A 26247-nucleotide genomic window follows, 5' to 3' on the forward strand; every position below is an offset into this window, starting at 1 on the left:
TTAGAATTGAAACATCTTCTTGTTGTAATTTTCCCTTGACCAATATAAAGTGACCATCTTTGTCTTTTTTGACTTTAGTTGCTTTAAATCCACATGTATCTGAAAATAAGATTGCAACTCCTCTTTTCTTCTGAATTCCATTTGCCTGAAAAATTGTCTTCCAACCCTTGACTCAGAGCTTAAATTTGTCTTTTGAAGCCAGGTGTGTTTCTTGCAGACAGCAAATGGATGGCTTGTGGTTTTTAATCCAGTCAGCCAATCTATGTCTCTTCAGTGGGGAATTCAAGCCATTAACATATATTAAGATAACTGATAAGTGTGGTAGTATTCTATTCATCTTATTTTGTGAGAGTCCATTGCTTAGTTTTATCTTTTGCATCAGTGTGGAGGTTAGGTTCTGTCCTTTAATTTCTGAGTTCTTACTTTTCTGCTGATCCATTGTGGTGGTCAGTGTGCAGAACAGGTTGAAGTATTTCCTGTAGAGAGGTCTTGTTGTGGCAAATTTTCTCAATGTTTGTATATCCGTAAATGGTTTGATTTCTCCGTCAATTTTTAAGCTTAGCTTAGCAGGGTACAGAATTCTGGGCTGGAAATTGTTCTGTTTAAGTAGATTAAAGGTAGATAACCATTGTCTTCTTGCTTGGAAAGTTTCATTAGAGAAGTCTGCGGTCACTGTGATGGATTTGCCCCTGTAGGTCAACTGGAGCTTACTCCTGGCAGCTTGCAGAATCTTTTCTTTTGTCTTGACTTTGGACAGGTTCATCACAATGTGTCTTGGAGAAGCTCGGTTAGAGTTGAGGCGACCTGGGGTCCAATATCCCACTGAAAGCAGTGTGTCAGAATCTTTGGTGATATTTGGGAAATTTTCTTTTATAATATTCTCTAGTGTGGCTTCCATTCCTCTGGGGCATTCTTCTTCCCCTTCTGGGATTCCTATAACTCGTATGTTGGAATGCTTCATAAAGTCCCATAATTCTGACAGTGAATGTTCTGCTTTCTCTCTCTTCTTTTCTGCCTCTTTTACTACCTGAATTATCTCAAAAACTTTGTCTTCTACCTCTGAAATTCTTTCTTCTGCATGGTCTAACCTGTTGCTGATACTTTCCATTGCATCTTAAAGTTCCCTAATTGACTGTTTCAGTTCCTTCAACTCTGCTATATACTTTTTATATTCTTCATATCGTTCATCTCTTATTTGATTCTGTTTTTGGATTTCCTTTTGGTTATTTTCCACTTTATTAACAGTTTCCTTCATTATTTCCATCATTTCTTTCATTGTTTTTATCATGTGTATTCTAAATTCCCTTTCTGTCATTCCTAACATTCTTTACAGGTGGAATCCTCTGCAGTAGCTACCTCATCATCCCTTGGTGGGGTTGTTCTGGACTGGTTCTTCATGTTGCCTAGAGTTTTCTGCTGATTCTTCCTCATGAGTGATTTCTTTTATCTGTTTCCTTGCCCTAATTTTCCTTTCACTTCCTCTTGCTCTTTAAGTTCTCGTGCCTGTGGACTAAGGGTTAGATGAGTCCTTTTGGTACAGGGGTAGAAGGGTGAGAAGGTTGAAGAGCAAGAAAGGGATGAAAGAAAGGAGGACCGAGTGAAAAGAAGAAAAAGAAATAGAGAAAGGAGAGGGGATGTGTAAAAGGAATATTTACAAAAAGAAGAGAGGCACAGAAATAGGGAGACAAAGCAATATAGGTGTACAGTAGGGTACTTTGACACAACCTTAAAAAAAAACACCTTCTGGGGGTGCCCAGTTGGGTAGTTCCCTTGAGGTCAGCAGCTCTTTGCTAACCTGATCAGACACAGTACCCCACCTCCACCAAGTAGAGATGAAAGACAAAAATGCTATAAATCAAACCAAAACAAGCAAATAGAAAACTTTACGGGATAAAATTAGGTGAAAAACCTAATAATAGCGGTAGAAACAGTAGCAAAATGAAGTTCTAGTTATTAAAAAAGGCAGCAACGGGAAATTATAATTAAACTAGAAAAATTGAGAAAGAAAGAAGATCTGTACGGAAAAGTTGAAATTAAAAAACAAAACAACATCAACAATATCAAAATAAACAAAAAAAACAACCAAACGGAAAAAAAAAAAAATACAACCAAAAACAAAGCAGTATGTATATGTTGTTGAATATTGTCTGGGCAACACGTGGTCTTCTGGGGTATGAGATGTTAATCACAGTTCTGATACGACAGGAGGCCATTGATTTCTCAAACCCCAGCAGGTAGACACCCTAAATCTCTCTTCAGCCCACTTAAAAGGCACTTTGAACTTGTAAACTTGCTGAGCAAAAGCCTTCCCAGGAAAGTGCTTGTCGCTGGAATCACTGCTGAAGTGACTATCCACTTACCCAGTGTGCCAAAACCAGTCTCACTCTGCCCCTGAGCGTTAGGGCTCAGACCCCACCCTTAGGCTACTCAGTGCTGGGTTACCAGCTCCCACCCGATTCTAGCTCTGCAACCCTGAGGGCGGAGCTTGCCGGGGCAGATCGCTCACAATGGCTCTCTGTGGTCCACAGCCAAACACTATTAGTTCAGTCTGGCTCAGCGGCTCAGACTGGGGCCCTAGACAATGGCCAAAGTTCTCCACATTCCTGCTCAGGCTCTCCCCAAGGCAGCTCAATTGAGTGCCAAGTCCAAAGACACCAAAACAGTTCACAGGTAAGGCCTTTCCTGTTTGCAGTCTCGCTGCTACTGAACTTACAGTTGCGGGCGGGTTTAGACCGATTGAACACACGCGACCAGTTGCCAGTTTTCCACTGTTTTAGTCCTCCTCTTGGGGTCCAGAAGTCTCTCGCTGACTCTCTGTATCCTCGCAGGGGTGATGATAGGCATATCCACCAGCCAGAGATGCCTGGAGTCCTATCTCCCCGCACTCACGGTGCCCAGATGCAAGGAAGTTGTTACTTGGCCACCATCTTGCTCTCCTCCTCCATAATGACTTTCAACTCAGAAAAATCCAGATTCAAAACCTGGTCCTTCTCTCTAACAAATGTCTACCTTGATCATGATTTGTTTTAACATTAATTGTTTTGTTTTTGTTTTTTTCTTGAGATAGAGTCTCATTCTCTCAACCTGGGTAGAGTGCCGTGGTGACATAGCTCACCACAACTTCAAACTCTAGGGCTCAAACGATCCTTTTGCCTCAGCCTCTGGAGTAGCTGGGACTACAGGCTCCTGCCATAACACCTGGCTATTTTAAGAGATGGGGTCTTGAGCTAGCTCAGGCTGGTCTTGCACTCCTGAGCTCAAGCAATCTACCCATTTGACCTCCCAGAATGCTAGGATTACAGGCGTGAACCACTGCACCTGGACTGTTTTAATATCCTTAGGTGTCAATATTTTAATATCACCATTTCAGATGGTAATACTCAGCTCTTAGAGTTGTAAAAAATTAAATTACTTGATATAGGATTAAATTAAATAGTATATAAATTACTCAGCACCTTAGGTGATCATTGTGTGATCTCCAACCACAAATGCACAAATAAGAATATTATAACACCCTATTGTTATCATAATGAGTGAAGTAGCAGCAATGAAAATAGATGCCAGAAAATATTCAAAGTCTATACCTATCCAACTAATATCGTCATTTCCTCATATTGGAGAATGTTATTTGTAAGTATGAATTATGCAAGCTGTTTGACTTCTAAGAATGATGCAATTGTGTACATTATTATCTATTTATGCAACTGGGATGATGGATTAATATTTTATACCAGTTTTCAGTGATGAAGACTTTTAAAGTCTGCATGATTTTCAGAAACAGAAACAGAAACCGATGTTCCTTTTTAATACAACAGCAGCAACAATAATAATAACAGCTTGTGCCTGCCATGGTGTAACACTGTGCTCTCTACAGTACTTTGTGAATCATGCCACTTACCCTCACAATAGCCTATGAAGTGAGTTACTTTCATGTACTCTATTTTAGAGAAGAGCAGACTGACTAGAAGAATAAATAACTTACCCAACATTACATAACCATTAAGTGGAAGAAATAAGATATGAAAACATCAGGTGACATGGTTCCTAGACAAGTTTCTTCTATACTTTCTGTGCTGTGAGTTGCTCGCCTTCTGGCTCAAGGTCTAGTGTACGACCAGGGTCTGACATGTTTCTCTGTACTCATGCTTCTTTTCTGAATTTCTATGTATTTCTTTTTCCTCTGTGTGTTGTCTTTTGACTTTATCTCCTCATTTTTAAAAATGTACATGCCACCCTTTAGTATTGCTCCAACACAACCACATTGTCCTGTGTTTATTTCAGGGCCCATCACTCAGACACCTGCTGCCTGAAAACTTATTTTAGAATGTTCATGCAAACTCTCCCTACTTATTATATTTCACTCCCCATCAAGCCATCAAACAAAGTTATATGTTTCTTAAATGCCTTAGCAGACACATGAGTGAGAATCTGCTCTTCTAAAGAACAAACACCACAAAAAGGTGGTGTTTCATTTTAGGACTTGGGCATTTTCTAGAAACTTAAAGAAAAGACTTTCAGTGCAATTTCAATACCAATCTAAGGTAAATGAAATCCACTGAACTTTTCAATGACATTCAACCGTATTATGTGGTCTCATTTATTTTACGGTACTTTTATAATAGAGATGTTAGAAAATGTACCTCCCTCAAAATGTATTTAGGAGAAATGTAATTCAAACTTTATGTTGAAGTTCTGCAAACCAGGGAAACTTAAGATTCCTTTTCAATGTATGACAAAGCCCTATCTTTTTAAGTCAAATGGCTTCCAGGCAACTACTAAAAACAGCTGAGAAGTGGTGTGCAGATTTAAGACAAGACCTGCCACTTCATTTTTCTTCTCTAGCTTTTTCACCAGCCTGAACTTTCGATTGAAAAGAGAGGACCAGAAAGAAATTTGGGGCAGATAGTTTATTAGCATAATGATAAATAAAACTGGCTGGATTCAATTATTTTACCCCAAATCATTTTTCTAAAACAGGTTTTCATCCTGATGTAGGTGAAGTGATATGTGCTTTGGATTAAGATTTTCTTATTGAATAAAAAGTTATTTTTGTAAATGATATCTGAGCTCAGGTATGTCCCACAAACCCATTTAAGCCACAGGAAACATAAGCAATTACCCATCTAAGAAATGCCCTGAGTTGGGGCACAGATCTGAAAGCATTGTGAATTGTCAGTATTTTACATAATAAGGTTAAATGCAAACAGTTCATAGTTTATGTTCTCCAACTTAACCATGAGCCTAAACTTTGCTAAAATTTCCTCTATTTTTAGCTGAGATTTGAGAGGCATTTGGAAGTGCCCCAGTTAGCTGGAAACAGATGGCCTGTTCTGCTTCTTAGAATCAATCACAAAACTCCACAGTAGCTGCTCAACTGTGGTTTCAGATTGTTCAACATTTCATTCTTTCTAGAGTGTTTTTTGCTTCTTTCTGGTACATGTGATGATGTCCTATTTTGGCAGTTTACAATAGTGCACAATCTTCAAATTAATCATTGCTTAAGCAAAACGCTATACCTTAGTAATCAATGATCAGGAATTTTCTATTGCTCAAACTTTTCAAATTTTAAGTAGACTTTAAAGAACTAACAAACTCTGGACTAGTTTTAGCACAAAGTGGTACATTTGTTTTCTTGACAGTACTAGCATTATACATTTCTTGTTCTGAAAAATTGTTCAGCAGTGGAAATACAGTGGAATTGATACATGCATCAAAATGTGAAAACCTTCCATCTCAGCTCATCAATATTTACAAATGGATCGTCACTCATATAATTAAAAATAAATGACGGAGAAATTCAAAAAGTCATAAGTATTTAAATAAGCATTTTGCCTTAGGGAAAAAAAGTCAACCAGGTGTGAAGAAACATTACAAGATTTTATTTTACAAAATCACAGATCTGAAAGGGAGCCCGGAGATCACTCAATCCAATCACCCAATATTCAAAGTATGAAAAAGGAAAAACCACAAGGAATCATGCAGCTACTTAGGGGCAAGACCAATAATAGAATAACAATTTCCTTGCTCAAAATCCAGGCTCTACTATTTTATGATTAATTATTTTTGTTTCAAACTTTTACCTCAAAAGTAGATTGTAACACTTCAGAAATGTACGATATGTCTTTGTTTATGAGAATCAAAGTCTGAGATTAGTAGGAACCCAAGTAACAACTGTTTTTTTTTTTATCAAATTGAAACTTCAGATTTACCAATGGCTTCCTCTTAGTGGAATCAACAAATCTGTACTAAACGTATCAACAGTCTTGTGAGCGTCTGGTCTTATCCTTGGTCACATATCACAAAACAGGGGAGGAGGCTATAGAGTGGAGAGTGAGTTTAGGGGACTAAACTTCTTAACTCTATTACTTAAAATATGAAAAACCTATTGTTTAGTTAATAGTAATATACCAATGTTAATTTCATAGTTTTGACAAATGTACCATGGTAGTGTAAGATATCAACATTGGGGGAAACTGGGTGAAGTGTATAGGATATACAGGGATTCTCTGTATTCTTTGTACTTTTTGTCCTAACAAAACAAACAGTTTGTTTAATACAAAAACAAAAAGTTTTAATCACAAGCACTGGGTTAACTTTGAATCATCTAAGTAAGTTCTCATCAATGATGCTTCTAATCAATTGCTATCAAGTTTTTCTCTCATATTTACTCTACTAATTATATGTAGCAATAAATTCAATACTTCACAAATGCTTTGCATCTCAATAACCCCTTCAATCCCCCACACACATAAAAACACACACATATTCAGACTTCTGACACGTATTGTTGTATCTGTCAACCACCTATGCAACTGGGTAGTCCCACACTAGAGCCCTTTGCTAAGGAGGCTGAAGAGGGCAGAGGCACTCTCTGTATGTCTTATCATAATCATTTTCTTGCACTCTCTGCCTCTCCTGGCCAGCCACCATCCATCTTATAAATCCTAAGAATCGCAGTGTTTTTCCACCTCTCACCCTAACAAAGTCTAAGAGGATCTAATGGGTCTCTGGAATTATGGAGTAACAGGAAACAAATGTTAACTATAGCATTTTCTATGCTTGGTGTTTGCATTTGAAACTTCCTGATCACTGTTAAAGTAATATTCAGGTTCTAAATACCACATTTACCTTGTGGATTGTGTTTGGTTAATTCTATTTTCTCTGATGTGACATGCTTTGGGGACACATCCTTCCACTAAAGTGAGCCCTGGGAAAATCAAACTTATTTAATAACAGTTTCAACCAAGTGCGATTTAAAATGATAACTTGAAATGATCTCTTGTACACATCAAGAGATAACTGTACAAAGGAACTCTGGTATAGTTAATAATATATATTAGTTAATAATAATGTATTGTATGCTCAAAAATTGCTGAGAATAGATCTTACCTGTTTTCATCATAGACAAAAGATAACTATGTGAGTTGATGAACTGGTTATTGAGCTTGATTGTGGTAATCATTTCATACCTATATCATGTTGTACATCTCAAATATTTATTTTTTATTTTTCAATTATACCTCTTAAAGCTGAAGAAAAAAGAATCAAAATATGCTCAAAAGGCAACTGGGTTGGGGAGAGACAAAACAAACTGATTAAGTTCTGGGTTAAAATCCTAATACTGCCACTTAAAAAAAGTTATTTAATTTCTCTGAACCTTAGTTTTCTCATCTTTAAAATAGAGGTAAGAATTCCTAAGTTGTAATCAAAATGAAATGACAAATCAAAACATGGATGGTAACTGCGCCTATTCCATAGGGTAAGTGATATAAGTGAGATGGAGGGTATACCGTCCTAGTGGACTGTCTGGAGCACAGAGAGCACTAAGTAAAATATTGTGTGTTCCTAACAGGAATACCATAGCATGGACTCCATTCCTGCTCCTAGCTAACTGCTAGTAGAGTATGGTTCATTCACAGCAAATTAAGTAGAACACCATTTTGAATTATAAGTGTGTTAAGTATTTTCTAATTCTTCTCTCTCTCTCTGTACACACACACACACACATTTAAACACATATCTAAATCTGATTTAACAAGCTTATGTTTTATGAGGTAGTTTTTCATATTACTAAAATGTTTTATAAAACAAAGGAGATCTGCTGTGAGTTTTTCTTATCTAACATGGCCCTATTCCTTATACAGTGTTAAGTCTAAACTATCTGTTAATTTACCAAATGTTAATATAAATCAGATTTTTAGGAACATATCTCTTGTATAAAGCAGATCACACCTGTAAAAATTGTGAATGCACACACATAAATAGTAAAAATAATCATATTATTGTAGAAAACCTAAAGAGCAAAATACTAAGAAGCTTCTGGTTAAAGTTAAAAAATGTGTAATTAAGCAAAATACTGAGTCCATTGTAAGTATACAATGAAAAATACGTAGACGGAATTATCATGCTAATTATAAACTCTTCTAGGTATGTCCATTAAGAGTCATTCTGCCTTTTTATTCCACAAATCTACTCTATTTTATTCATCTAATCTATTTTACTAATGGCAGGATTCTTTCATATAATCTTTTATTTTTATTGTGAGGCCATGTAGTCAGTATATTTAGATTCTACTTTATGTTGTGTATGCTTTTTCCTTTGAAGTGCTCTTTAAGGAAGAAAAAATTCGAGCAAAAACAGACAGATTGTTCTAGGACATCCCTTCCTTTAGAGACATGAGTTTCTTCAGCATAAAAAAAGATTGGATCTTCCAAACTGGTTAAATTGCTTCTTCTGTACAGTACAGTGGCATGTTGTCTCGTTACAATGGAACATGTTCTCTCATTTTGGAAGAGCTGTTCTGTGAAAAAGTTTTATTTAGCCCACAGAGCCAATTCCCGGATTTGTGGGTGTTACCTCCTTTCCACGTTACCAGTTTTTTTCATCATCATTATTGCTTCTGCTCCGTCAGCTGTAACACAGTTTAGTGGCAACCCTTTAAAAAAAAACAAAAAGCTGTTTCTCGAAATAGAACAGTTGGCTAGACAGAAAAAAGATATCAACAAAAGTAGATCTGTTGTTCATCTGTGTGCTGCTCCCCAAACCACTCCTAAGGCCCAGCATCTCACACATGTGTAATGAACGGGAACTGGTTGAAAACCTAGTCTGTGTGTCCTACCACAAATTTTGATCCTATTGTCATTAGGGAAATCAAATGATAGGAAATCTACTTTGTTTCAGAGAACACTTAGATGTTTGACTTTTGTTCAAATTAAGAAATTTAAGTAAATGTATTGGCTAGGGTTTTTGGTTCACTTTTTTTAAGGAGAAAACTTTGGGTTTCATAAGTAAATGAATACTTAATACAATTAAAGATCAACAGATGGATCCAGTTATATATCCATGGGCTGATTGTGTAGCTGACGCAGCTGAGAGGAAACAGCAGTATTATTATGGTATTTTTTCCTCTGTGCATCAACTAAACACAAAAATTAGGTCATCCAATATTTACTTTCTGGGCAAAGTGACATCTTTCAGCTGCCCAAACTTCCCTATAATTAGCGAGAATGACCAATATGGAACAAAGGGACAAGTCTCTGTAATCATTTCTTTGTAAAGCAGCGATGGATGATGTGGTGCCCCTTTCAGAGCACAACTGGGAAGAAGCTTGAAAAGTAGCCAACCACTGGGCCATTCAACATCCCCGTTTTCCATACTCAATAATAACTTCAGTCAGATGCTGAGAAGGGCACTGCTCTGCAGAAATCTCCATCCTGAGCTTGATGATAAATCCAGTGGTCAACCCTGCTTCCTAACTTTACCTCTGTGTCTTGACTTTCTACCTGCAGTGCATATAAATACAGCAGTAATATTTTTAAAATGCACATTTAATTTGCTTTTGTGATATCTCTTTAATTATTCTTGAATATGTTGTTGTCTTTATTTCTCAACCTTTTTCCACAAGGGAATAAGCTAAGTTTACCAAATAATACTTTATCACCATTTCTTTATTCCTTTCACTTAAAATTTTAGAGCAGAGCTTTCCCATCTGGGTCCTTGGACCAGGCATATGTCAGCCTTATATTTTGTCTTACCTTTCCTATCGTGTGCCTTCTATGTTCCAATTTAAGTAAAAGAGAAAGAGATAGGAAAGAGATATTATACACCAAACCCCTGCCGGTAACAGTGGTTGGCATTTTCTTCATGTGGCATCTTGTTTAAAGCCACTGCAACCCCACACAGTACACACTATCCCTGTTTTTACTAATGAGAAAACTGAAATTCAAAGAGTTTAGTTTTTCCTCCAAGCCTATAAAGGACAGAGAGCAGATTTAAATCTGGGCTTGAATCTAGAATTGGTCTAGACAGGGTAAATAACCCTAACTTATTAGTGGCTTTTCATAAAACATAACTCTCGCATTTGATTATTATTGTCTATCATCAAAAAATGATTTCATAATACTTTGTGTGTAAATGCAATACAGATTTACAAATATACGTGTCTTACTGTAACTGCCTCAATATTATCATAGTATCTCTTACTCTCACAGAGAAATATTTGTGCATTCATTAATATATTCAGTTTTTAAAATAACACTGATCAAATACTACTGATCTTATTAAATTAAGTGCTTTGCTAAATCCTACAATAGAGAGGTTCCAAGCTTTCATTCACTTTAAATTCTACTGCGGAACTTTTAAAAGATGCTGATACCTGGACTGGGCAACAGAGATTCAAATTCAGTTAATGGAAGTAGAACTTGGGCAGTATATAATTTTTAAAAGCTTTCTCAGCTATAGTCAGCTTTGAAAATGTTTGTCCTGGTGGTTTTTCAAAGTGTGGTCCCCTCAATCAGCAGCATCATGGTGAGCTGGGGACCTGTTACAAAGACCTATGGCACTAGAATTCCAAGCAGTACTAAAATGCCAGGCATAGGACCAGGAGAGCTCTTTTTCACAGGTTCTCTAAATGTTTCTGGTGAAAGATGAAGGTTGAGAAACACTTCTGTAGAAAGAATGAATAAGGCATAGAACTTGCCACTAAGCCCTTTTCCTTGAACTTAAGGAATTCCCAGATGTTTCAAATTTGCATATTAATTACCTAGCACAACTTTACAATCTATAAGTTTATTTGATAGTGATAATATTCTTACTGCTTAGAAGTGTAATGGTTTTTCATTCTTCTTCCTTCAAGCACCCATTGAAGGAAGTATTTATAAGAAAATCGTAGTTGGTAAATAACGTCCATTAACAAAAGTCTTCTGAATCCCATGTAATGAGCTACCCTTTTCCTGTATTTTGTAGCACACCCACATACAGAGAGAGAAAAAGAATTATAAAATAGCAAATCTTAAAGGGGAAATGCTTTCAATAAAGAATCTTAAATTGGTCTTTGTGTTGTGTTTACATTGTAGATAATGCCATTATTATTATTTTGCTATTATCTCATTATTAATATTGCTTTTTTTACAGATTAAGACAGTATAATTAACATACAATAAACCATATACATTTAAAGCATTCCATTTGATACATTTGTCACAAACATACACAAGTATCATAAAAACAGTTGTAGGAAGGCCTCCAGTTCTGTTATATTAAGCTATCTACTACTTGTGTGAGTTATCCCCTCTCCAGAATAGAGTTGCTGAGAAGCTTTCCAGCATAAAGAAATAGGAGCTAAGACTTGTAAGACAATTGGATACACAGCCTAAGTGAATAAAAAGGGAAAAGACTTTACAAGGTGAGAATGAAACCCATCTCACCTCTCTGAAGTTTAGGCTTTTGTGGCTGTTGTTATTTATCGTCAAGCACAGTTTTAAATTATTTACTCAAACTCTTTGTCTCCTTAAAATTCCAGTTGGAATGGACAGATAATGTATGGCTCTGTTATTGAGAGTAACAATCCCTGTTTCAATCTCTGTGGTTTGTTTCTTGCATTAGAGTAACTTGTTTACCTTTGACCTTCCACCCTCACTTGAATGCAACTTCTCTGCTGTTTGTGAGAGAACAGCACACCTTAAAGGGATATTTTTGCTTTCGTAGCAATGAAATCTAATACCTTGCCCTTAATTTCCTTTTAACTTTCTTCTTCCTTTCGAGCAAATTATTGTGTCCCTAAAGATTCATTTATCATTTAAATACATGCACTAATCCTGGGATTTTACTTTTTGTTCTTAAAATTGATATTCTTTCTTCCATTGCAGGTTGGCTTCATGAGTTGGGAAAGAGACTGGAGTCTCCATATTATGGCAATAATACCTTGGGGGGCCCATCGATCCGAAGTGCCTATATTGCCGCTCTGTACTTCACTCTGAGCAGCCTCACCAGCGTGGGATTTGGGAACGTCTCTGCTAATACAGATGCAGAAAAGATCTTCTCCATCTGCACCATGTTGATTGGTGGTAAGAGAAGTTCCTCTTTTATGCCAAGGAAAGGAGCATGTGTCCATCGAATGGTCACTGTTCTGTTTGCTCTGTCCTGGAACATAATAGAGATACTTTGGTTACCATGGGATGAGTCTAAAAGCACTAATATTATTTCTATCTACATGTATACAAACATTTTAGCATACATACAGATTAGCAATGAGAGTCTGTGATGTTAATGAATCCTATTTTCTGGACAGATGAATAAGCAGCCATTTACCTGATGGTTGATTTTGAACAGGCTGGCACTTTTTCTTAACACTCTGTTTCCTTCTCATGTTTATGAGCTACATGAGTCTGAGTAGCAGGCACATGTTTGAAACTCCATTCCATGGTTCCAGACACGCTGGTATTATCAAATTTTATTAATATTACATAGTAAATAAGAATGTTTGATAGATTCTTTGATTAAAATAAAATACAAATTTTATACAAAGAAAATCAATGTGGACTGGGCAAGGTGAGACTGAGGAGAGAAGACTCCAGGCATCTCTGGCCGGTGGGATCTGCCCAGAAACATCCCTTTTGGGACACAAGGAGTCAATGAGAGACTTCTGGACCCCATAAGGAGGACAAAAGCAGTGGAGAACTGGCAAATGGTTGTGTGTGTTCATTCCATCTAATCCCGCCACCAGCTGACTCATTGAAACCCTAGTCCAGAGGCACACTAACTTAAAGAGCAAGAGGAAGTGAAAGGAAAATTAGGGCAAGGAAACAGGTAAAAGAAAACACTCATGAGAAAGAATCAGCAGAAAAATCCTGGTAGCATGAAAAAACAGTCCAGAGCAACCCCCCACACACACCAAGGGACCAGCGGTAGCTACTACAGAGGATTCCACCTATAATGAAATGTTAGAAATGATAGAAAGGGAATTTAGAATACAGATGATGAAAACAATGGATGAAAATGATGGAAATAATGAAGGAAACTGCTCACAAAAAAAAATGCCCTGGTCCAAATGGCTTCACATCAGAATTCTATCAAACCTTTAAGGAAGAGTTTATTCCTGTACTGCAGACATTATTCCAAAAAATTGAGAAGGAAGGAATCTCCCCCCAACACATTCTACAAACCAAACATCACCCTGATACCAAAACCAGGAAAAGACCCAACTAAAAAGGAGAATTTCAGACCAATTTCACTAATGAATATAGATGCAAAAATTCTCAAAAAAATCCTACCAATATATTACAGCTTCTTATCAAAAAGTCATACATCATGATCAAGTACGTTTCATCCCAGGGATGCAAGGCTGGTTTAATATACACAAGTCCATAAATGTTATCCACTGTATTAACACAGACCATATGATCCTCTCAATAGATGCAGAAAAAGCATTCGAATCCAGCATCCTTTTCTAATTAGAACACTGAAGAGTATAGGCATACATGGCACATTTCTAAAACTGATTGAAGCTATCTATGACAAACCCACAGCTAATATTTTACTCAACAGAGTAAAACTGAAAGCTTTTCCTCTTAGAACTGGAACCAGACAAGGTTGTCCTCTGTCACCATTACTATTCAACATAGTGCTGGAAATTCTAGCCAATGCAATTAGGCAAGATAAGGAAATAAAGGGCATCCAAATGGGAGCAGAGCAGGTCAAACTCTCCCTCTTTGCTGATGATATGATCTTATTCTTAAGAGAATCCCAAAGACTCGACCACAAGACTCCTGGAAGTCATCAAAAAATATAGTAACATACAAATACCACAATTTATTAGTCCATTCATGAGTTGATGGGCACTTGGGTTTTTTCCATGACTTAGCAATTATGAATTGGGCTGCAATAAACATTATGGTACAAATATCTTTGTTATAGTGCTGCTTTCATATGAAGGCTATAACCCAATTTCAGAACAAGAATATGGGGAAGGGGTAAAGGGAGGGGGAGGTAGGGTGAAGGTGGGGTGATTGGTGGGTCCACACCAGGGTGCATCTTGGAAGGGTGCAGGTGAAGTTTACTAAGTGTAGAGTATACGGGTTTGAACACAATAATTAAGAAAATGCCACGAAGGCTATGTTAACCAATTAGGTGAAAATATTTCAGACTGTATATGGAACCAGCACATTGTACCTCATGATTGCATTATTGTACACAGCTATGATTTAATTTAAAAAAAAAAAAAAGAAAAAATGTAGTAATGTCTCAGGATATAAAATCAATGTCTACAAGTCAGTAGCCTTTGTATACAGCATTAACAGTCAAGATGAGAGTCTAATTAAGGACACAACTCCCTTCACCATAGCTTCAAAGAAAATGAAATACCTAGGAATATACCTAACAAAAGAGGTGAAGGACCTCTATAAAGAAAATTATGAAATCCTAAGAAAGGAAATAGCAGAGGATATTAACAAATGGAAGAACCTACCATGCTCATGGCTGGGAAGAATCAACATTGTTAAAATGTCTATACTTCCCAGAGCATTCTACTGATTCAATGCCATCTCTATTAAAATACCAACATTGTACTTTCAAGACTTGGAAAAAAATGATTCTGCGTTTTGTATGGAACCAGAAAAAAACTCATATAGCTAAGGCAGTTCTTAGTAATAAAAATAAAGCCAGGGGCATCACCATACCAGATTTTAGGCTGTACTACAAAGCCATGGTGGTCAAGGCTGCATGGTACTGGCGCAAAAATAGAGACATAGACATTTGGAATCAAATAGAAAACCAGGAAATGAAACTAATGTCTTACAACCACCTAATCTTCGATAAATCAAACCAGAACATACCTTGGGGGAAAGACTCCCTATTAAATAAATGGTACTGGGAGAACTGGATATCCACATGTAAAAGACTGAAACTGAACCCACACCTTTCTCCACTCACAAAAATTGATTCAAGATGGATAAAGGACTTAAATTTAAGGCATGAACAGATAAAAATTCTCAAAGAAAGCATAGGAAAAACACTGGAAGATATTGGCCTGGGGAAAGACTTCATGAAGAAGACTGCGATGGCAATTGAAACAACAAAATTAAACAAATGGGACTTAATTAAACTGGAAAGCTTCTGTACAGCTAAGGAGACAACAACCAAAGCAAATAGTCAACCTACACAATGGGAAAGGATATTTGCATATTTTGAATCAGACAAAAGCTTGATAACTAGGATCTATAGAGAACTCAAATTAATCCACATAAAAAAAGCCAACAATCCCATATATCGAAGGGCAAGAGACATGAATAGAACCTTCTCTAAAGCAGATAGACAAATGGCTAACAAACATATGAAAAAATGCTCATCATCCCTAATTATTAGAAATGCAAATCAAAACCACCCTGAGATATCATCTAACCCCAGCGAGAATGGCCCACATCACAAAATCTCAAAACTGCAGATGCTGGCGTGCATGTGGAGAGAAGGGAACACTTTTTTTTTCTTTTTTTTTTTTTTAGAAGGGAACACTTTTACACTGCTGGTGGGACTGCAAACTAATACAACCTTTTTGGAAGTAAGTATGGAGAACCCTCAAAGACCTCAAAGTAGACCTCCCAGTTGATCCTGCAATCCATTACTGGGCATCTACCCAGAAGGAAAAAAAATCCTTTTATCATAAGGACACTTACACTAGACTATTTATTGCAGCTCGATTTACAGTCACCAAAATGTGGAAACAGCCTAAATGCCCACCAATTCAGGAATGGATTAACAAGTTGTTATATATGTACACCATGGAATACTATTCAGCCATTAAAAAAATAGAGACTTTACAGCCTTTGTATTCACCTGGATGGAAGTGGAAGACATTATTCTTAGTAAAGCATCACAAGAATGGAGAAGCATGAATCCCATGTACTCAATTTTGATATGAGGACAATTTATGACAATTAAGGACACAGTGGGGATGGGGGAAGGGGAGAGCAGAGAGAGAAAGAAGGAGGGAAGGGTGGAGAAAGGAAGAGCAGAGAGAGGGAAGGAGGGAGTGGGGTGGGGTCTTGGTGTGTGCCACACCTTTTGGGGGCAAGACACGATTGTAAGAGGGACTTTACCTAACAAATGCAATCAGTGTAACCTGGTTTCTTGTACCCTCAATGAATTCCCAACAATAATAAAAAAAAAATGTGATAATAAATAGCTGACTTTACTAATTGCTTTTACTATCCATTCTTTGCGTTATATGCTCTAATACACTACCCTGAGTAATTCAAATACAAATCTATGGGATTGGCATAGTTGTTCCCATTTAACAAATAGTCAAGTTATTATAACATTTTCTCTGGACCCCAAATCTACCCTTCTATACTCTGCATTGTAATACCAGTGTTTGCATTCCATAAATCTTATTCTTTTTTGCCAAGTGATTTCAGTTACTTCGTCCAGTGCGGTGCACTAAGTAGAGACTGTCAGGCAGGAGGAGGGAGAAGGGACAGCCTGCTCCAGGGTGCACACTGTTCCTCAGTGGAAACAGGCATGTCAGCAGCAACAGGGGTCCCAGCTTCCAGTCTCATTAGGCATTCTCAGAACCAGGGTCACCGGGCCTCTTCAGAAATCCCTGTATCATTTGCGGGTGCCACCTTGCACAAAGTCAGAGCCCCGGCTCCTTGACACGACAGCTTCTGCACTGGGCTTTTTCTATGTTCTGACAACCCCACTTCCTCCCTTTATGTACCAAGCTCTAAGGGTGACGATGCCTTCTACATTAATGATGCCCATGCTACCTCTCTGCTTCCTTTTTGCTCATTCAGCCCTCCAACATCAGGGAAAGCAATTCTCTACAATAAATTGCCAATGTTGAAATATTTAGTATAATTTCTCCTTTCTAAACCTTCCAACTGATAGGGGATGGAAATTTTTATTAGCCACATTTTTCAGATAACAAATCTAAAGCATGGAGAATTAAAGTCATTTTCCCGATGCCATACTACCAATGAGTAAAAGAGACAAGGTTTGAACCCAGGTGAATACTTAACTTCTCTCTTTAAATGCAGAAAGGGAAACTTGGCTGATATAACACTGCTGTTGTGAGGTAGGAGGAGATGTGGACATCTACTTGGATGATGTAAGCATTCCTCTTAGAACAGAATTCTATGAATATTTTCTGCCCCTCAGTATTCCTCCCACCCCAAGCCTGTTGTAACATGTTCTCTTAATGGCCTTAATCTATCCCTTACAGTTTATTTATTTATTTTATTAAATCATAGCTGTGTACATTGATATGATCATGGGGCATCATTTACTAGCTTCACAGACCGTCCACCAAGTTTCACATATACCCTCAATAGAGGATGGCTCCTACAAGTTTCCCTGTGACATGAGCGTGTGAGATGTTAAGCAAATTGTTGTCCAGCACACAGTAAAACCAAAGAAGTATAAAATCAAACCTTCCCTCAAGGATCTGGTGCTCCACTTCGGAGCAGATAGGCTGATTACTCTGAAACTCTGTGGAAAGAGTTTTAACAACATCGGAAAGTAAGTGCCAAATGCCAGATCAGTTAGGAAGTTCAGAAACAAGGAGAATTTCTTGGAAAGGCAGTGCTGTGGCAGAGTTGCTGAAGCAGCTTGCTGGGACTGCAGCGATTGTAATCGGCTCTTGGCTGATGTAGAGTAGTGACAGCTTAGGGAGCAGAGGACCAGGATTCTCATTTTCTGAAGAGCTACAATGTGCTAGACAAACCCCCCAGTGGCTGTTTCATAGCCAGTGTTATGACTTATATAATTTCCATTCTCCTGGATAGCCTATATTTCAAACTAGCAAAACATAGCATTTTGCAGATAAACACAGTCTATGCTTACTTAATATTTGCCCCAGTTTCTTCTACTACTGGTGGAAATTTTTAGAAATGCTCTAATGATCAAAGTTCAAACCTACTAATTTAAGGTTTGAAAAAATCCATTAGATAACTGAGCTTATTCTCTATTGATCTACTTACTAGATTGTGAATGGTCCTGAATTGGAAATTGATAAGGCATAATCTATTCTCTGCTGTTTGTTTGCTGTAGGTAGGAGCTACATGGGTCACAAGGCCAAAAAACACAGGAAATAATCTGATAATGTCAGTTTGTCACTTTTTTGTCAAGTATTTATTGAGCAAATACTCTGGTGCAAAGTCAGTATTCATCTGTAAAGTGGCAATAAAACATTTAGGTGAGTTAAGCAGCGCATAGGAAGCCGGTGCATTTGAATGCCAAATGTCATCTAACTGACTCAAATTTAATAGTGAAAGCTTCCCAGATTTGTATTTATGGGAAATAATTCTGTATTATTGTGAAAATTGCCCTAAGCTAGAATAAATGATGCCTGCATTTTAATATTTCCTAATTAACTAATTACTTGCATAACACTAAGAACTAATCATAAGAGCTCACAATATTGAGCACTTTATTCATTTAATTCTCATGACACTATGAGATGGAGATTATTAATACCCCAATTCAAACATAAGCCAACAGAGGGTTAGTGAGTTTAAATGCCAGGATTCCCTGAGACCTGGCAAACTTCTTATAAAATATCCATCTCATTGTATATTATAAATTGATGATATTTACTTAGTTTCTATAAATATACACTATTTTTAGGGTGGTGCCTATGGCGCAAGGAGTAGGGCGTGGTGGTGGTGGGTTCAAACCCCCTCAATATACCAGAGGTGGTGGGTTCAAACCCAGCCCTGGCCAAAAACTGCAAAAAAATAAAAATATATATATATATATATACACACACTATTTTTAAAAAGAAAAAATTTAATGTGTATTACCATGAAATTAATTCTAGGGTCTCTTATTAGGAACCCTTACACAAGGCTGACGAAATTGGCAGGGACACAGTATTTACTACAAAAGTTGACAGTTGCAATGTTAAATGAGAAGGGGGACTGCCAAAACTCCAAATAATTATCAAGAGCAGAGGTACATGGAGGCTGGGTGAGAACAAATGGGAGAAAAAGGGCGGAGTGGACCAATCTAAGTATCCTCTGAGAACCTGTCAGAATTTCCAGGTGAGTTACACAGGTTTTATCTTTAAATAGATATTGAGCTTCTATTTAAGATAACATATAAACTTCCACTCAGGCATCTGTGACTCTGGAATGTACAAAACACAGACAAGTGGGAAGAATACTAAAAAGTATAAAACAACGAGATTAAGCAAAAATAATTTAAAAAATTATATGTAAATAAATCTACATGAACTTTGAAAACACCCAAAACAAAGTAGTCCTAATAGTTTCAAGTGACTATTAGAATTAATAAATAAATTCATTAAGGTTGATGGCTACAAGAACAATATGCAAAAATCATAGTTAGAAAATGAAATATAAAAATTATTATAAAAACATCAAATATACAGGAATCAATATAACTAAAAATCTGCAATACTTCTAAACAGAAAACTGTTAAACATTAGTGAGAATATTTACAAATGGCTTAAAATAATGGAAGGATATATAATAATGGTGGGTAGTGGAGAAGGACTTAGCATTGTAAAGATACCACAAATTAATTTGAATATTTAATGCAATCCCAACAAAAATCCAGAGATGTGGGCATGTATTTCAAAATTGGCAGGCTGTTTTTAAATATTAGTAGAAATGAGATAAAACTAGTCAAAGCAATCATGAAAAACAACAAAATTGGAAAATTTGAGCTACAAATATCAAGATGTACTATAAACTTACAATAATTAAGAAAGCCTGATGTTGGCTCAAGAATAGACTAATAGTCCAGTGAAATAGTTTAAAAAGGTTCTCATGTATATGGTCACTTTATTTATGACACAAGTGACATTTATTTTCAATAAATGTTCCTATATATTTACAAGGTCAAATGTATATCTACATGTTGGAAAACAACCTTGATCCCTCTTAAAACTATTCATTAAAATTAATTCTGGATGAGTTTTAATCTAAATGTAAAAGAAAATAATTAAGCTTCCAAAAGGTAAATATAAGAGAGCATTTTCATGACCTTGGATTTGGCAAAGGTTTCTTGTACATAACACGAAAAGTCCAACAATAAAGGAAGAGAATGATAAATTGAACTTCAAACGTCTCTTTATGAAAACAGATGATTAAGCATGGACAGAGAAGCCACAGGATAGGAGAAGATATTTGCAAATATTTATCTGGCAAAGGACTCATGGCTAGTATATAAAATAACTTTTACAAATCAATAAGAAAAAAATAGACAACCTCCCAAAATGGGCACAAGGTTATAAAAGTACTTTGGAAATAGATTTCTAATACTCAAGTAGATAATATACATATTAAAATGTACTCAACATTATCATTAGTAACACCCAAATTAAAACCAAACCAAAATTAGGTACCATTTTATTCTCACCAGAATGGTATATTTAAAGTGTTTAAGAAGATATGGAATAGCTTGATCTCTCCTGTACTTTTGTTAGGCATGTCAGTTTTGTCCAATTTTGCCAATATCTACCAAATCTAAACATACCTGTACTCTGTGACTCAACAATTCCACTTATGAGTATATAACCAATGGAAAGGAATATATATATTCCTATATATATCAACAGGCATATACATATATTCCAATATGAGTATTATTAAGAATCTGAAACTGGAAATACCATTAATAAGTGAATGTTCATTCATAGGAGAATATACCTTTATAGACAATAAATAAGTAAACTGTAAGTAACTATTCAAGGCTGAACTACAGAGTAATGAGACTGAATCAACCATTACATCATACAACGTCATGATTTATACATCTTATAAATTCAATGCTGAGCAGAGAAGCCAGACTCAAAAAAAAAAAAAACTACATACTGTGTGATTCTCTTTAGAGAAAGTGCAAAAGTAGGCAAAGTTTTTTATTGTAATTGTATAATTCATAACCACAGTGAGTGGGTGATTAGTAACTGTGAACAGGACAAAGGGAGGCCTCCAGGATGCTGATAATGTTCTGTTTATTACCATGGGGGAGTGGGTGTGGGGGAAGGTGATTCCATAGCTATGTTTGCCTTGAGAAACTTCAATGAGCTATACATTTAATATTTGTATAACTTTCTATATGTGTGTTTTAATATTAATTCTGCCTTGTAAAATTATTATAATAGAGGAGATAAAATAGTATTAGTTTTGAGAACCTGATCATAGTTAAGTTGTCTTTCACATAAGATTGGTTTTAGGTTTGACAATAGGAGTAAAACTATGTTGTCTACAATGTTGATGGTTACCACAAGAAGGCCTAAAAAAATATTTTAAAAGTTTGACTTTGGGGAGTGGAATGAGGGGAAAGGATGTGTTTGGGGCTGAACTGTTCAAAATAAATTTTTAAACCACTTAACTATTATAAAACTATTTAAAGGAAGTCCCAAACTATCAGAAATTCATTTCAGTTTCATCAATATTTATGGCACACTTAAATTATTCCAAGAAGTGCGCTAGGTGCTGGAGAAAAAAGATGACTAAGACATGATGCTTTTCTTCGAGGAGTTCACAGTTTAATAATGGAAGTAGGTAGTTAAGCAGATGATGTTCTTTCTTTTTTTATTACCATTTTTGCTATTATAATGCACATTTAGAAAAGACTGCAAAACGGAAATTAAAATTATATACAATGTAATCACCAAAAAATGGTATTTCAGTCTTCTGTTTCCTGAAACATTTATATCTAACTACACATATTCGTTTCACCACAAATCAAAATATGCTGGGGATTTCAACATGTCTTTAAAAGTTCTTCTGTCATACTTATAAGGGACTGTCTATAGTTACCTAATGAATTTGCCCCAATTGATGGGGTCATCGACTCAGCCGTGGAGGTTTGATCAAGCTTCCTAGTAAAGATGGCTCATCGCTGAGAACATTTCCAGTTGAAGTGAGGTATTATTGTTATGAAGCAGTCAAGGTTTCCCTTGGATACCCCCATCCACTACACACTACCATGACATAATTTTATGGGACTTGTATGAGCTATGGTGGTCACGAATTCAGGGTATTCCTAACATATCTTTGCCCTGCCATTTAAAGTCATCATTTAGAAAATCTTTCTCACCTTCTGTTTTCTCTGCCATATGCCATCTACAATCCAGTGTACTTGTAACAAAGAATGGAAAATTCCAGGACGATGAGTAGGTGGAAGAGAGAAAGAAGGCAGCTAAGATTACTCAAAAACTGAGTCCTGGTCTCCCTTAATATCATTAGAAAACAGCCTCTACATAGACTCCAAAGCCACTGCAAAATAATTGGGTAAAGAAACAAGTGAACTTATGAAAGTAAATCTCAATGAAAATCAAGTTAGAGGGTGAGGAGGGGAAAGGAGGGATGGGCAAATATATACCTCTTTGGTACAGTGCACACTGTCAGGGTAAAGGGCACACTTACAACTTTGACCAAATCTGTATGAAAAACAAAATATGTAAACAAAACTAGTGTATATGATTTTAACTTTGCTTTGCCTAATTATAATTTGTAAAGCACTTAAAGAAAAGTAGTATGTTCAGAAATACTCTGAAATAAAATACATAAATAATAAAAATACACCAAAATTAATATTCTGAAATAAAAATAAATAAATAATAAAAACACACTAAAAACAGATATTCTGAAATAAAAATAAATAACAAAAACACACCAAAAAAACCTACAAAAAAATAAGTTATGATATAATATTCCAGGAAAACAATGTTGCTGAAAAAATTCAGGTAAGGAAAAAATAAAGGGAAGGGAAGGGGAAAGGGTAATAGAAAATGGAAAGGAAAAAACAGTGGAAAAGAGAAGGAGAAAAAGAGAACGAGAAAGAAGAATGAAAAAGTCAGGCTGTCCTATAAATAAAATTTTCTCATTTGAGATCTGCTTACTTTCGTCTTAGATCCCAATTCCTGAGGTTCCTTCAAAGCCCTTATACTGAGATAAGATTTTACAAAATACATTTTATGCAAAACTCCTACACAGAGAAAGAGAGACTCACACACATTCAGCAGGTCTAACACTCGAGAATTATATACCTCAAATTTGCTAGACATAAAAGAACAGTGAGCAATAATTTCCAAACTGACCTGGATATATAAGTTCTTGAGTCAAACTTTCCTAGCAGATGGAATGATTTTGTCTGACAGTTACACACACTCTTTGTCAGGCTGAAATGATAACTGGTGTCAGAAAGGCCATAATAATTTTGGAAAATGAAAAACTGTGAGAGCTACAATTTTATATTATAACTATTTAAATTAAAATAGTTTTCTATGCAGAAATGAGACTGTGAAATTATGGTAACTTAGACATAGACTAGTGCTTTCCAGCAATGCTTATGAATGCTACAATTAATCCAGTAATTCATTTTATTGATAATGTACAATTAAGATGCTAAATATTCTGAACATATCACTTCTTTTACTTTAAGTGCTTTACATATTATAATTAGGCAAAGGAATATTAAAATCATATACATAATTAAGGAAAATGGTGTTAAAATAAGTGAAAAAAAAATTGTTCTCTGCCCTTGGTTTCATCTCCATGAAAAGATTGGTGTATACTGTCAAAGATGATAGAGATTCCAAACTCTTGGCCAGTAGGGATATTAATGGAGCCTTAAATAGGCATTTAGTTTCTTTGACTTGGAACAGAATCAGTTCTTTTCTTTGCTGAGTGTTTATCACAGAGATCTTCTCTTCCAAATAAAACATTTAAGCATCATAACTATTATGGTTCTTGGAGAATACAGAATAATGAACTTCCCTTTAGAATCAACAAAGAATAAAAGGCACCATTAAGTTGTTAAGTGATATACATTTTTCTTGGTATATTTTTCACCTGTTGGGAGATGCTTCATTTTTGAAAATTTAGGAATAATATATGCTTACATGTACTCACATACAGCAGGAGTTTATTGAATTTTTCTTGAATTTCTTTTATTTTTTTCCCACTAAGAGCCACTCTTCACTATTTAATAGATTGCCAGAAAACTTTACATCAAGGTCATTTTCCCCAAATTTTACTTCTTTGAGCATGCTAAAAATTCATAACACTTTTCACTAAATTACATGAGTTAAGCAGCCACTGTTTTTTTATACATAGATTAGCTCTTTACTTCTTGCAATAGCCCTATGAGTAAGGTACTAATATGCTCATTTAACAAATGGGAAATTAGTTCATCTAAAGGCATTAAGTAACTTGCCAAATTCATACAATTAGAAAGTACCCTGTTTTCCCCAAAATAAGACAGTGTCATTTTAAGGTGTGCTCCCAAAGACGTGCTAGGTCTTATTTTCAGGGACGTCTTATCTTTCCTGTAAGTAGGTCTTATTTTTGGAGGATGTCTTATTTTTGGGGAAATGGGGTAGCAAAGCCTATCTTCAAATCCATATCTGTCTGATATGAGGTCCATATTTTGTCTGCAACTATATTGTCTATTGTATCTGGACCCTAAGTTTACTCTAATAACTTTTCCAAAATAATGAGCTTTGTTATTAAGGGAGTGCTTCTATAGGAATGATGACCATTGTTTCACACAAAAGTTATGATATGTAACCTGGAAGAGAATTTTAATTCCAGTGTTAGGCTAGAATGAAATTAACATGCCAGTGTTTGGTAATTCTTGATCAATGTGTGGAGAAAAAGAATTTGATCTGGGGCCGTCATGAAATGTTCAGAAGAATTGAGGTAATGACACTGACACAAAGCAACTTTTAACATAGCTTCTTGGACACTGAGATTTTGATTCAGGGACATTTTGTTAGATCCAATAGACAAATGAATAGAATAAATCTTTATTTTTTTTTCTTAATCCTAAAGTACTGAAACAGATGATTTCACCCAATCCCTGAACTTCTTACCTCAATGCCCATCCTGTCGCAGGATGGGATCAGGGCTAAAATCCAAATTTCACTGAGAGTTGATTTGCCCGCAAACATTAAGTATACCTGGTTCGCAGATCTCTCTCAGCTTCTCAGCCCCAGGTATGTGCCGGGCCTCCCTGCACTATCTGCTGGTGCCTGTGGATCATGCCAGCTCCACTCTGCTAATGATGAGTAAGTGCAAATCCATCCTGCCTTTTCTGACTTCAGGATACCCAGCCACTCCAGTGGGGGCTATCCTGGAAGGCGAGATCTATCCTCTTTCTCACTTTCTCTACTTTTCCACAGAAGAAATATCTATCCCCCCACCCCACCTCAATCCCCATGCCCTGCCAAATTCTGATGATGAAAGTCTTTCATCTCCTTACGCTCTGGTAATAGGTTTGGGAAGGAGGAGGCTCTCTGAGAAAGTGGGAGTTAAGTACTATCAGCCAGACAAACCCAAATGAAACAGGAATCCCATATATTCAAAGGCTGTCCAGAAGATATCCAGTCACATCATATGAAAAACAGACATCCATGGCTGGATACTTCCCAGAGAGCCCTTGTCTGTGTTATGCTGGTGCTTCTCAGTATGGCAGCAGTGGCTCTAAGTAGAGTACCTGTTTTTCTTTGTGAATTCATCTGTTTCTTGAAAGGTCTCAAAATTTCTGATATTGCCCTTAAAATTAAAGTGCCTGCAAGGGTCTGGTGGGGTTGGGAATTAGAGCCATATTAATCTCATTTTGAGAGTGCTCAGGGATCCTCAGTGACATTTTTAACAACTTCCTCAATATTTGTATTAAGATATTTAATATTCTAAAACTACTAATAATTTTAAATGATGGCTTTGGAGGTTGAGAGTAAAATTCCCACAAAGGCTAACCAATTATAATGGACTATTTGAAATTTATTATTATAATTAAAATGATCAAGCCATAACTTTCTAGCTTATCTATCACACTACTGAAACTAATACATCACAACTATTAAAACAATATAGATGTGCATAGGATTCAAAATAAAATTTTGGCATAACCAGAATGGTAGCTAATAGACATGTACAGACCAAAGGGGCCTGTTTTGCAATTCATTCAGTAATTTTAAAGGACATTTTTATTCTGATC

At 36.2% G+C, this 26247-nt stretch overlaps 1 protein-coding gene across 1 annotated transcript in view; it reads left to right on the forward strand.

Annotated features, from left to right (window-relative positions):
• KCNH8 (potassium voltage-gated channel subfamily H member 8) overlaps window positions 1-26247 on the forward strand; it is a 433959-nt gene that overhangs the window by 318104 nt on the left and 89608 nt on the right. Inside the window, exon 8 of the mRNA XM_053600548.1 lies at window positions 12147-12344. Within this exon, the coding sequence (XP_053456523.1) occupies window positions 12147-12344 (198 nt within the window). The remainder of the gene's footprint in view (window positions 1-12146; window positions 12345-26247) is intronic.

The sequence above is a fragment of the Nycticebus coucang genome, chromosome 8 (assembly GCF_027406575.1).
Source record: "Nycticebus coucang isolate mNycCou1 chromosome 8, mNycCou1.pri, whole genome shotgun sequence".
NCBI lineage: Eukaryota > Metazoa > Chordata > Mammalia > Primates > Lorisidae > Nycticebus > Nycticebus coucang.